The following is a 14,760-nucleotide window of genomic DNA, read 5'->3' on the forward strand; positions in this document are numbered from 1 at the left end:
TAAAAAATTGTAGAAAGGAATAACTGTTTTTGTTTTAATCAGGTCTACGTATTTAAATATCTACGGCAAACGTCAATCTTTCACCCCATTAATTATAGTGACCCATTTTATTGGACACTGTACCAAGTTATGTTATTGATATTGTTCCCTCATATATCTTCCTTTGTAATTTATGAAACAGGGTTCTTGGCTTAATAACTTTTTTATTAAGACTCTCAGCATAGGTACTTTATCTGTGGCAACGTACTTCGAATATTTTGTTCTTGATATCAACGTATCTGTTATCGAAAAGAAAAATGGGAAAAAAAAGTGTTATAAATTTTCAAATGATTTAATTCATTTTTGAATAAAGAAATAGATCACGAAGCCGTAGGTTCAAGTACCGTAATCTGTCAATCGGTAATCGTTGATTTTCACACTCGTGCCTTGGAGAGCACGTTAAGCTGCCAGCCCCGGTTGATATCACAGACATCATCGATATAAAAGCCTATAAAAGTCCACCGCATTGTAGGGTTTTTTCATAATCACCAATCTGGGCAGAAGGCGGCCGATCAGACGGCCGATTGGCGCAGTTTGCAGCGATCCTACTTTCTGAGTCCACGGCCGTGGGCTCGATTCCCACAACTGGAAAATGTTCGTGTGATGAGCATGAATGTCTTTCAGTGTCTGGTTTATATGTATATTCTAAGTATTTATGTATATTATTTATAAAAATATTCAACAGTCATCTTAGTACCCATAATACAAGCTACGCTTAGTTTGGGGCTAGATGGCGATGTGTGTGTATCTTCGTAATCCCTATCCCTACTAATATTATAAACGTCAATGTAAATTTGTTTGTTTCGCTTTCACGCAAAAACTACTTAACCGATCCTCATGAAACTTTGTACACATATTCTTGGAAGTGTTAGAAGTAATATAGGATACTTTTTATGCCGACATTGAAATCGGTTCCTTTGGGAGAGGGAATCGTCAAACACTCATCGTGTTAGACGATTTTACACTATAACTCCGACAAATCTAAACTGAATTATATAATTACTAGCTGTTGCCCGCGACTTGTCTGCGTTTGATTTTGTTTTTTGATGTGGCATTAAATTTAGTAGTAGATCTAAAAAAGAATAAAGTATTCAGTATCGCTTAGCCTTAAATGAGGGGTTTGCTGCTGTCCGCTGCGGAGTTTTGTCCACTATCTCCAACCACTGTTTAGGCAAAATTAAACACATATTATAACCTCTATTTGTACAAAAACAATTATTTAAATCGGTTATAATTTCAGCCTCACTCAGAGCTCCTCAGCTGACAGCAGCAAACCCCTCATTTAAGGTTTTGCGATACTGAATACTTAAAATTGTTTTAGAACTACAACTATCTAATTTAATATCACATCAAAATACAAACGCAGGCGAAGTGGCGGGCAACAGCTAGTATATTTTTATTTATTTATTAGGGTTGGCGATCGCAGAAGAACACTGCGGTCCGTTCTTCATTTATATTCATACCTCGATAGGGATCATATCACCTTCCCTGTTCTCCGAACGCACCTTACGCCGTAGAAATACATCCCATCCTCATCATCTGATTGTTAGGTTCGGCTAAATACAGATATTATATCACCGTCATCCCACATAAATTATTATTATTTAAAAATGTTTTATTACTTTAAGAACGTAGAACTTTTATTGATTTTTACTACGACAAGAATATCTATTAGATTATTAGATGTTTAGTTGGCTGATTTTAATAAAACCAGCCAATGACATCGATGCATGAAAACGTCGACCAATCACAACCCGCGGTGGCGGTGGGGAAATTTGACCGAGACAAAGACATCGACGTAGATGACGGGGCAGTCGGAGAGTTGATGAGAAGGTGTAAAGACGTAAAGTGTGAAATTTTAAGAAAAAAAGGAAAATTAGAATTAAATACTTAAGAATAAGGTTTTGTTTATTTTCACGGACCCTTCATGATATTCTTCTTCTGTTCGAAATACCAGATCATTTCTACCGCGCATTTGCAAATTCTTGCAAAAAAATCTCCCATCTTTTTAGCTCTAAAACATTTTACAGCATAAATGACTATTTGCAATTTAAAGAATAACATTATCACATTTTTTATTTATCACCAGCCTGCCTATTTCTAATGTGCCTAATAGTTTAAATGTTATATTTCATAATTATATTGTATTCACTATTAATTAATGTAACCATTCATTAATCTAACTGAGTGTTATTTGCTTTTTACACGCTTTTTATTAGCTTCACCTGTATGTTTGTATGTTTCTTTGTAACCGACTTCTTTGGGCGCGATTTTGACCCACTTTAAACTGTCAGATTTCTTTCAAACTTTGTAGACATATCGAGGACCGATGACAATACACTAATCTGAAAAGATTATTCCAATTTTCACTATAAAAAATAAGATTTTTTACTAATTACTACAGCGCCATCTAGACCCAAATGTAAAAAACCTATGGCGTTCGCGTAACTAACAAATTCCACAGAAAACATTAAGCTACTAGATGGTAGAGGGCGTTAGCTGTTACTTTTTGATGGCCTGTTTTATAGAATCATTAGAACTTGCATTTCGAGAGACGGGCACACTGATAAAAAAAAAAATTATCTATCTTTTATCTCTTAATTGGTGGATGGGTTACCGATTAATTTTGCTCTAATAACAATAATAGATCAAGAAAAATAAAAAAAAATCGCTATTATGAATAAACTAAAAGAAAGAAATTAGTTTAGTTTTTTATACCAAGCATGTTTTTTAGTTTGTTTGAACTATTTAATTTATTATTTTGACATCAATAAATTGGGCGTATGTTACTATTGTGTAACATTGCATGCCACATCACCCTAAACCAGTATGTAAAACCTTATTGACGTGTATTTTGCAATAAATAATTATAATTTATTTTATTCATTAATTATCTGATGTTTCCTCCAAAATACAATCTAGGGTTATTCAAAGGCAGATAAACAAAACCCAGAGCCGACAACGCAGCGGTGGCTACGCTGGTGCTGCAGATGTATATTGGTGATCACTTAACGTCCGGTAAACCACTCGCCTGCTATTAATTCAATTTATTCAATTAAACAACTCGTACGACACCTGGCGAAAAATGGAGCGGTGATGACAACTATTCTGATCTGCCGAAACACTACGGTTAGAAACTCTGCTAATACTAAAAGACCGTGTAATATGTAACCTAAGTTAAAGCACTGAACACCCGCTAGTCAGTGCGGGAGCTTACAAGGTATCGTTTACGGTTCCACAGTCTCACTATCACTAATTACATCATGTAGACAGTGCATAAATTCATGCTCGCCGATCCGCTTTGCCCTGCCCATTTGTATTTCACGCGTATACCTCTCACGATTAAACTCGAGGGCCTAACTTGAGTTATGTAACTACATGTTAAAAAAATACTTACATTTATAATTTAAAAAAATCCCCTGACTCTCAATAATATCAATATATTGTACATTTAAATATTTTGTACATTTTTATAAATTCACAATGCATATAAAAATTTTCGGAACCGACAGGATTTGAACATGCGACTCTCGGGCAATCGCGGCCAGGCGCTTTCACCAATTAAGCTACGGCTCTCCTACCGTCGATGCCTACTACTTACGGCATTAAATTTATAAAAATTGATAATTCCTCAAAGTGTAGGTAAAAAAAAAACACTAATAAATTTTGTACATTATTCTTAACAATGCTCCAGTTTCTTTCGGACTATCGGAACAAACACTATAAAAGTTATCTCCTTCGGGGTTTTCGAGTACTCAAGCAACTGGTGGTCTGGTCTGGCTCCAGAGTGAGGAACCTTCTCACAATACGCGCCGATTCAAGATCTACTGCCTCCTGTATCCGACGAAAGCTTTAAAAGGTGTTTGTAAAAGCTTTTCGCGATAAGACCCTCTACAGAAACGACTATCGGAACAATAACGGTCGCCTCAACAATCTACATGCCGGTAATCTCGTAAGCAACTACAAATTACCAATAAGGTCTTTTAACAGCGGTCAGTGACCGAAAACGAGTACTAACTTGGATATTCAGTTTGCCGGTCTCATAGCAAAAAGCCTGGAGCACCCTCCAAATATAATTGGTGGCTCAAAACTATGGGCCGGCTAATTGCGGCCGCCGCTGCATATGTATGAGCATCGATTGTGCGATATAATGAACACTGGATATTGGCCGGCGTGCGATACTTATTTAAGAAAACAAATAAAAGGATTACAATTTTACGAAACCACCTACTGTTTGTTTATTTAGGTATAATACTAAAAGTGCATTATTTACTGGATTCTGCTGCTGTTCGCGGAGTATAGCAAATTAAGCTTAATTTTCATAATATATTATGGATTTCCGCAAAATAACGCCTGCTTCTATCCATTATTTACAGGTATTATTTCAAACTTTCAACATTTTCACTATTTTCAAAATGAAAAAGGCCACTGGTTGTCCACCACTGGCCAAGTGCGGATTGTAAGACTTCACACGTCTTTGCGAACAATTTAGAGAACTATCAGGCATGCAGGTTTTCTCACGAGTTTTTCCTTCACCGATAAAGCAAGGAAAGTTAGACATCACTAGGATAACTCTCTATGGAGAACTCTCAGGCATTCAGGTTTTCTCACGATGTTTTCCTTTACAGTTAAAAAAAGGGATGTTTTAATTGCTAAAATTGAATACGCACATAACTCCGAACGATTTTTTATAGTCATCTTTGATGCAACAGATGGGCCACCTGAAGGTAAGTGGAAAAGCATCGCCTATAACCAGAGAAAATCTTCAAGGTATGCAAGGAAGACATACAAGTGTCGCCCTGTGTCCATCAACATTATGCGTAGATGTTCAGTCTGATGTGCCTGTAATGACACCGTCAACGATGCCCTTCAGACAAGAACAGTCTGAAGTCACAGTGTATTGCCATTAGCTGGCGTGCAAATATTACAAAGCATTGGTTACAATTAACACTCTATGTGTTCAATTAATCAATTTAAAAACATGTAATTTTAATACAGTACAATAATACAATAGCGGTAATAATAATTAGAGAAAAAAAATAAGAAACATTAATTGAAAATTCGTGTTCAAGGTCACGAGTATGGCACAGTTGTAGTAGTAGAATAAATTTTATAGATATTTTATAATTTACGGTTTGTACGTCCGGGATACTACCGCCGTGCTTATTTCTGCCATCAAACTAAGAGTGAACTGAACTGTCCGAATGGTTACCGGTGTAATGACAGGCATATGACAGGCAGGCTTAGCACCTACGCCTCATGCCCTGCGAAATGTTGCTTTATTATAAGCGATGGTTTTCCCCGTTCCATCAGGTAGGCTTGTTTCCATGGGGTACTTACTTCCTCAATTATTACAATAAATAATATTATCCTTAGTAGTAAAGAGACAACAGACATAAAGGACGCCTCATCTTCATCATCATTATACAAACCGATTGACGTCAACTGTTCTACATACGTCTTTTATAGGGAGTTTCAAATACCACGGTCTGGTACCTCTTGCGTCCAGCGGTGATCAACACTGCGTTTACCGGTATAAGGTCGCCATTCCAGCACCTTGGGACCCTAACCTACATCGGTTCTCCCAGCTATGTTCCGCGCCCATTGCCCCTTCAGCTTCGCGACTCACTGAGCAACGTTCGTAACTCTGGTTCTTCTACGGATCTCCCCATTTGACCACGTAAAAATAGTCCTAACATAGCTTTCTCCATCGCCGCTCTCATCTCCATGTGACTTTGAAGCTTCTTATGAGACCCACTAAAGAACGCCTAGCGAAACCAAATAGCACTAGTGAGCGGGCGTAGAATAGTGGATGAAAGTTTATTAAGGAAAAATTTATGTATCAGAAGCCGTCAAAAGGTTTTTAGTCTCACGTTACAGAATTTCAATGCGCTAAAATCATAGAAACTAATTTGCAACCGTTACGGTTAGAGTTATCGAGAGTCGCGGAAATCATAACAATTCAGCAGTTTCATCAACTATCTGCTCTGCATGTGTAGCGTCGGTGAAGCACCATCAATCACGCAGTCAGATGTCGGGATCGGATGTTAGATAATTAATTACCTGCTTTGTGACATTCTGCTACTCAATTTCTCAATCGTATTAACCAACTGAAATGACATTGTTTCAATATGGATATTAATTTCTGACGTTCTAGTCTATCTAAAAGTCAATTTTCAAATTATTTGCTTCAAAGCGTCAAGACTCTTTTACACGATTTCACGTCACGTCATACGAAGACAACACGTCTTTTTTGGAGCACTATATTTAACGCTTTGGATTTTATAGTCGCCTACTTTTTATAAAATCCACTGAGTATTTAATTTGATCAGTATACTTTGAATTATTATCAGTTCAGATTAATAATTCCCACTTTTAGCAGATCTCGTTATATTTATTTTTACCGAACAATCATTGTTACCGGAAATGTCCATCGGTTCTCCGAGACCGTGGTATTTGAACCTACAAAAGAAATATGTTCAGCAGGGAACGTTCATCACATGATAATGATGCAGATGTCTTATCCGTATTACTTTTGGACATTGATCGTGATACCTATAGTATGAGTCTTTATTTTGAAAAAGAAAAACTTTATTGCACGCAAAACATAAAATAATACAGATAACAAAAAATAACAAAAACAACAAATAAATTAAAAAATGTAGGCATGCAAAAGCGACCTCATTGCTGCAAGCATTCTCTTACAGGCAACCTTTGAATTACAGGACCTGTGACAAGAAAGCAGGACAGTGCTATAAATGTACTAATAAATATATATTGTCAAAAATAAATAAATAAACATATATAATATATAAATATATAAGTATGTGTGTAAATGAAAATCTAAATAATACTTCACAGGCTTTAGAGGTACATTATGTACTGTCTCCGAAACTTATCTTTGAAACCGAAAACCTAATAGTTTGGGCGTAAACCATTGCCATGGTTTATACTGAAAGAAATTAGATACAGCCCTAACATCACATATCACATACCTACCCAATTAAAATCATGGGACCCCTGTCACTTTATTAGGTACGCGTCGTTTAGCGAAGGTACCACTCGCGTATCGATCTTTTATCTTCAATAACCCAGTCATAAGTAAACACTTAAAATGTATTGAATTCGTTTGTATGGAAAAATAAATATGCTTTTTTTGATTTAATATTTTACAGGGTGATTCCTTGTTAAATATACTTATGCATACTTCAATATTATTTAGTAATTATGTTACACGTTGTGTATATAAATATAAACATAAATAAGAAACACGTATATGTTTTTATCCGATCAGATCAGTTTAGGTATGCTGATACCTAAACTGATCTGATCAAACATAGTATTAAGCTATGATTTATGTAAGTACTACCCGCGACTTCGTCTGCTTTTGATTTTGTTTTTTGATGTGGCATTGAATTTAGTTTCTTAAAAAATTTAAGGTATTCAGTATAGCTAAGCCTTAAAGGAGGGGTTTGCTGCTGTCCGCTGAGGATTTCCGTCCTCTATCTCCAACCACATTTAACAGATCTACACAAAGTTTGGGCAAAATTAAATACATAATATTACCTCTATAGTACAGAAATTATTATTTAAATCGGTTATAATTTGTGAGAGTTATGGTGTTAAATCGTCAAACACTTTCATCCCCTCTCCCGAAGGTACCGAGCTTAATGTCGGGATAAAAAGTATCCTATATTACTTCTAACACTTCCAAGAATATGTGTACAAAGTTTCATGAGGATCGGTTAAGTACTTATTGCGTGAAAGCGTAACAAACAAACTTACATTGACATTTATAAAATTAGTAGGGATAGGGATAGGGATTTATTAATTCTGTAAATAAATGTTTTATTATTTAATTATAATTATTATTATTATTGATCGACCACTTACGGAATGTTGTAATAACAGACTTGGCTCCTTACGTAGCGCCATTGTTAATGCAGATACTTTCCTCGAAACAACCATAAAATCCATCCTCATATCGAAGTAAATGTGCATCGTCCAAAATTCGAAATCAAACTAAGCTGAACACTCACAAACCCTGCCTTGGCGTTAATTAATAAGGCTATTGTTTCCGTCCCTGAATAGCTTAATCAGCGGCGACAATGGAGCCGATACGTGCCGCACTGAGCTGCAGCCGGCAAATGTGGACCAGTCACAATGAGCCGCATTCTAAAACGTGTCTCACTGAATGAGAGACACTTTATAAATGGACATAGAATTGTTATTCCGTTGGACTTTTCGTCTTTGAACAATTTCGCAACAGTTTTGAACTCCTAATGATCTAACCACTGGGTATTTCTCATTATCGTCAGCGCATCTAATAAATGAACGTCATAATGTATTTTTGCCTTTACGTAATTTATTCAGCGATAAGAGGGGGTTACTACCCTGGCTTAAAGCAATATCATTTTAAATTTGTCCCGAGAATCCTAATCCTGGCTTTTAAGCCATAACCATAAGCTATAAATAAAATAAAATAAATGTATGTGTGTATGTGTGTATGTGTGTGCTTGTTTGTGCGTGTGTGTGTGTGTGTATGTGTGAGGCACCGCAGCGCCCAAACGGATAACCAGTTTTTTTTTGTTTGCAAGGTGAATTCGTCGGGATTGTTTTTAGCTATGTTTGGTGAAAATCACAAAATAACGAATTACATATTTTTTCACAACTCCCTCAATATTAGTATCATATGAAATGGCTTGACTATAAGAATAATGTACACGATATTGAACCCCTTAATAAACGCTGATGAAGAACGTGGGAAACAGCTCGTAAGGATTATAATTAAGAAAAAAGAATGTCAAAAATATGGTAGTAAGCCCCAGACCTATGTAGACTGAGTGAACGCTTTGGTATCATAAGCCCAAAGGTAATTTAAGACCTATCAATGCAACATTTGACGGCCGATTGGCGCAGTGGATAGCGACCCTGCTTTCTGAGCCAAGGCCGTGGGTTCCATTCCCACAACTGGACAATGTTTGTGTGATGAACATGAATGTTTTTCGGTGTCTGGGTGTTGATCTATATATTACAGGTATTTACGTATATTATTCATATAATTATTCATCAGTCATCTTAGTACCCATAACACAAGCTACGCTTACTTTGGGGCTAGATGGCGATGTGTGTATTGTCGTAGTTTATTTATTATTTATTTAACATTGTAATAAATTTCTTAAAACATACTCAGCCAGACAGTCTAAAAAAAAATTTTTTTTTTTAATGGTGTACTTACAGTGTTGTATAAATGTATTAACATCATTATAAAGCGCCATACTCCACCAAACGTGAATAAGTCCGGATTACTTTGAGTACACTTTAATGGTTAACTCTAAGGCATGTGGTTTTCTCACGATGTTTTCCTTCACCGTTGAAGCATGCAATATTATATTGGCTTACGTATATATGGGCATCCTGTCTCCATCTTTGAACCACATTGTCATGGCAACTTCGTGGACTGAAGCAGCTAAATCGCATGGCAGGCGGGTTTCAGCACCCGGTGCTGACCAGACTTGTATTATACCTGCAAATAAAATATGGAAGATTGATTATAGGTAAAGATTAGAGTAGGTCTACTTTCGAGGGGCCGAGTTCGAATCCCAGACCGCACTTCTTACTTTTCTACTGCGTTGTTGTGATAAGCATGAGCGTTTTGAGTAATTAAAATATCACTTGCTTTAACGGTAAAGGAAAACATCGTGAGGAAACCTGCATGCCTGAGAGATCTACATAATGTTTTCAAAGGTGTGTGGAGTCCAACAATACAATACAAACTGGGCCAGCGTGGTGGACTACGGCCTTAACCCCTTCTCATTATGGGAGGAGAACATAGAGTATTAAAAAGAGACTGCAAGCTAGTCGATTCGCGCATTTTTTTCTTAAATTTACATCCGTGTTCGAACCCTAATCCGAACTTATTATCTCAATAAAAGAATCTGATAGCTTCACAGCCTCATTCAGTCGAACGATGAGATTGAATAAGAACCTTTGCAATATGACTCTCGGAGTCAATTTCCTCAAAAGCAGATGTGTGCGAAATGGTTTTATAGACTCGCAATATATGCTCACTTTATCGTTGCTGCTTCAGCAAATGAAATATTAAGTCCATCTCATTTTTAATGTCAATCGTATTATGACGAGCTGTGAATGTGTTTTAGCACCTTAGGGGACGGTGAAACCTTAGCAACGTTTTATCTACAAATTTTTTAATGGAAACATTTTAAGATGGATGAATGATTCACAAAATTTTAATCAAATTAAAATTCAATACATAATTTGTTCTTATCAACGAAGGCGACGCATGCTTACCACTTTCGAAGCTTTCATACATATTTGTTTCTATTAGTTTTGAGGTGACATTGATAACTAAATTCGTTAACATAAAAGCTGGGATTGAGTATTATATATTCCTGTGAAATATACCTCTCAAATCTACTCTGAATCCTTCACTAAAAAGCTGCATCGCTGTGGAATGCACCCCTGGAATGCACCCTTGGGCTGTAGCTTTACATCCCGAGCTATTTTTTAAAGTTCTCACAAAGTAAATACTATTAAAAATTAAGATTATCCATTTGAAGAGAAATACATTTATCTTTTTCCATCTCTTATGTGTATTTCCCATCTCTTATATGTATTCCTTTGGTTTAGGTAAGGTCGCCTTTTGCCTATAATATTTTATAAGTATTCTTAGTTTTTCCTGTCCTACTATGCAATAAAGAAGTTTAAATCATACATTTTATTCAGTCAAGGAATTTTTAGTGTAACAAAAATATTTGACTAGATATATATACCTAATTACCTTTACTGACGTTTTACTTAATATTATGCTTTTTAATTTACCTCAATATTTGGACGTCGATGTGAACGACAAAATGTGCGTTAAACAAAAAATTATAACATCTATATAAAAGTACTAGCGGACCCCAGCGCCATCTGTCGGACTGTTTTGTGAATCTAAACCATTCACGGTGCCACCCAAATTCATACAAAAAAATTCATTCAAATCGGTCCAGCCGTTTCGGAGGAGTTCAGTGACATACACACGCACACAAGAAATATATATATAAAGATTTAGTACCTACCATATATTTATCAATTTTATAAAGAATTTGATTTTGAATTTGCAGTAAATAAACTAAGGTATAAGACCTAATAACACAAGTCATCAAGTATTTTAATTGTTAAGTCATAAACCCGTGACGGGCACGCCCAGTGACTTTAATTAAAAATATATCACTAGCCCACTCCGTTCTAAATTGGTCCTGCTTTTTAATAATTTAATGCCTTTCAAGCTAATTACAGGACCCAAAACGGGATACCTTTAATTAAAATGTACCTCCACATATCGACTTAATTATTAGGAAATCCCTGAATACGTTTTCGTAAAATGTATATCCTATTGTGAATACATAATATTTTAGATTAATACTTCTCACTTATATTATATATGTCAAAGTTTGCATGGATGGATGGATTGATATTTGTTACTCTCTCACGCAAACTACTGCAAGGATTTTAATGAAACTTTACAGTAGTATAACTTACACATCACCATAATTATTTGTAAAATATATATATCATAATAATGCTTCCAGCAGATCCCAGAACTCGCTTGTCTGTCGGACATTCCAGCACCTTGAAACCCCAACGTCCATCGGTTCTTTAAACTTTGAGAACCGCCCATTGCAACATCAACTTTGAGACTCGCTGCGCTATATCGGTAAATCTTCTTCTGCGAATTTATTTTCTGATTTGATCACGTATATCCAGCATAGCCCTCTCCATCGCCCGATGAGAGACTCTGAGATATCTGAGCCGTTTCAAGGACTACTGCCTTCTGTATCCGACCCTTGATCCAACAACCAAGCGAAAGCTTCTTGAGATGTTGGTCGAAGCTTTTCGCGAGAAGACCATTGACTGAAACGACGATCGGAACAACAACGGTCGACTCAACATTCCACATGGCGGTAATCTCGTGAGCAAGGTCCGAGTATTTAGATACTTTTTCCTTTTCAGCTTTCACCAGATTATCGTCATGTGGAATAGTTATGTCAACAATTATTGCACGGCGCACTGATCGATCGACTAGCACTATAAGATATATTATTGTTATTATCAACCCATTTACCGGCCCACTACAGAGCACGGATCTTTTCTCAGAATGAGAAGGGCATAGGCCGTAGTCTACCACGCTGGCCCAGTGCGGATTGGTACACTTCACACATCAATGAGAACATTGTGAAGAACTCTGAGGCATGCAGGTTTCCCCACGATGATTTCCGTCACCGTTTAAAGCATATGATATTTAAATTGTTTAAATTAAATAAACGCACTTAACTCCGAAAAGTCAGTGGTGCTTGCCGGGGCTCGAACTCGGTCTCCACGAAAGTAAATCCGAAGCCTTACCCACTACGCTATCACTGCTTCCTGTTTCACTGTTTAAACTTATGTGCCTGTAATTACTCCGGCTACCACGCCCTTCAGATACTTCCCAAGACGAGCTCTGTCACAATCAGCTCTACTACTAACACGTAACATTTTTGACGACTGACGACTTTTTGACGACCTCCCTGAATCCCTGTGATTTTAAGCAGAAGGTTCCGGGTTCGATTTCCGACAGGAGTAATTTGGGCATATATAATTTCTAAATTTTCTCTGGTCTGGTCTGGTGGGAGGCTTTAGCCACAATACCGAGACGTGCTAAGCGATTCAGTGTTCCGGTGCGATGTCGCGTAGAAACTGAGTAGCGTAAGCCCGCTACCATCTTAGACTGCGTTATCATTAACTACCAGGTGATTGTAGTTAAGGGCTAACTTGTAGTGGAATTTAAAAAAAAACACGTAAAAGCCGGGAAAATTCCAGTATAAACTATCGCCAATAACAATGTTGCAGCTTCAACAAAAAGCGCCAACACTAACAATGGCGTACAGAAGTCACTTGCACTGCGACAACGTAAACAATGCGTCAACAAAACGGGAGCCGTTCCCAACAAAGCCATCAACAATCGATACACTGTTTCAACAGCGCTTCATTGAAATGTCCTACTTAAGAGCAAAAATGAGTGTTGCAGTATTGTTGAATGCAAATAGAATGCGCAACTTGAAGTGCTTGCAACAACCGTATCGGGGACCCACCATAGACCTACGGACAAGTTAGACACAGGTACTTTTAAATGGGAGAGTGACACAATCGACAAATTAACTTGTTCTCTAAATTATTGAAATAAAACTTCTTTAGGCGCGACTAGGGAGTAACTCAGATTTTTTTTCTGACAGAAGTGACGCTTACGTCAGACGTCTGTGTAGTGTCCGCTATTTAAATTTAATAGCCATAAATCAAAAGAAGAAGAAGAAGAATTTGGATTGGTCGTAAGCATACGTATGTTCTTGACTTATAAGCCAACTAGTGGCAAATAGTCAATTAGGATTATTTATTTCCAATATTTTCAAATGGATCAATTGTGAATATCAAAGTGAATACAAAATCAACAGTTTTTAAAAAATATTTTAAACTGCGAAGTTTTTTGAATATCTCTAAATATACTTGTTTATATATAACTTTTGTAATAAATAAATAATTAATAAATTTTCTGACGATTGCGACATTCTATAATATTTAATGACAAGGTTTTATTGACATGTGCTGATCTAACCTTCAATTTTCTACTCTCAATTATTCTATTTAACAAATGAAAATATTTTTAAAATGTGAAAATGATATTAATTAATTTGAAATAGACTGGCGGATTCCCAGGAACATTTTACTCTTTCATCAATTTATAAAAAAAATAATAATAAATTATAAATCGTGCGTTAGGCTACACGCACACACTTTTTTATATGGGTATTTAAGACAAACAGTCTATCACTTAAGAGATATATAGATACAAAATATTTTGCGTATTACTTTTACAGATAAAAAAAAAAAAAAATCACGCATGTTTTAGAATAAAATATTTTCCGATTGCATTGTATATACAATTATCAATTCCGCCTAAAACTAGTTTTTTGTTTTATTTTGTTTATTATGGCCCAAACTTGGTTACTATGGTTTACTTAAAACTTAAAATTGGTACAAAGAAAACAACACAATTAAGTAACCGCTAATAAATCATACGAATACATTAAAAGCAAACTTATAACTTAACTAGCTGTTGCCTTAGTTCTAAAAAAAATTCAAGTATTCAGAAGTATGTTCGCTGAGAAGTTCTGTCCTCAATTTCCAACCACATTTTGGGCAAAATTAAACACAAAAATAACCTCTATAGTACAAAAATAATTATTTTAATCGGTTTATAATTTTAACTTGTCGGAGTTATGGTGTAAAATGGTCAAACACTTTCATCCCCTTTCCCATAGGAACCGAGCTTAATGTCGGAATAAAAATAATCCTATATTACTTCTAACACTTCCAAGAATATGTGTACAAAGTTTCATGCGCATCGGTTAAGTAGTGGAAGTGTAACAAACAAACTTACATTGACATTTATAATATTAATAGGGATAGGGATAGGGATTATGAAACTTTAAAAAAAAACACATCTTGTTGATAGACAATGTTAATAAGGGAAGATCCTTACTAACACTATCCATCAAAGGGGATATATGAAAACATAAGTAGTACCTTTACGTAGAACAAGTTAGAATTTAGAATAAAGATGTTTCTTTAACTGAGCAAGAATAAGATTCTAATAAATATAAATCCGAGAAATTATTATTA

General features: G+C 35.9%; 1 protein-coding gene across 1 annotated transcript in view; it reads right to left on the bottom strand.

Moving 5' to 3' along the window:
- The window catches only part of LOC120631968 (nephrin-like), a 153,525-nt gene that overhangs the window by 68,000 nt on the left and 70,765 nt on the right, over positions 1-14,760 (bottom strand). Inside the window, exon 2 of the mRNA XM_039901683.1 lies at positions 9,442-9,565. Coding sequence (XP_039757617.1) covers positions 9,442-9,565 — 124 coding nt within the window. The remainder of the gene's footprint in view (positions 1-9,441; positions 9,566-14,760) is intronic.

Source organism: Pararge aegeria, chromosome 19, assembly GCF_905163445.1.
Source record: "Pararge aegeria chromosome 19, ilParAegt1.1, whole genome shotgun sequence".
Classification (NCBI taxonomy): domain Eukaryota; kingdom Metazoa; phylum Arthropoda; class Insecta; order Lepidoptera; family Nymphalidae; genus Pararge; species Pararge aegeria.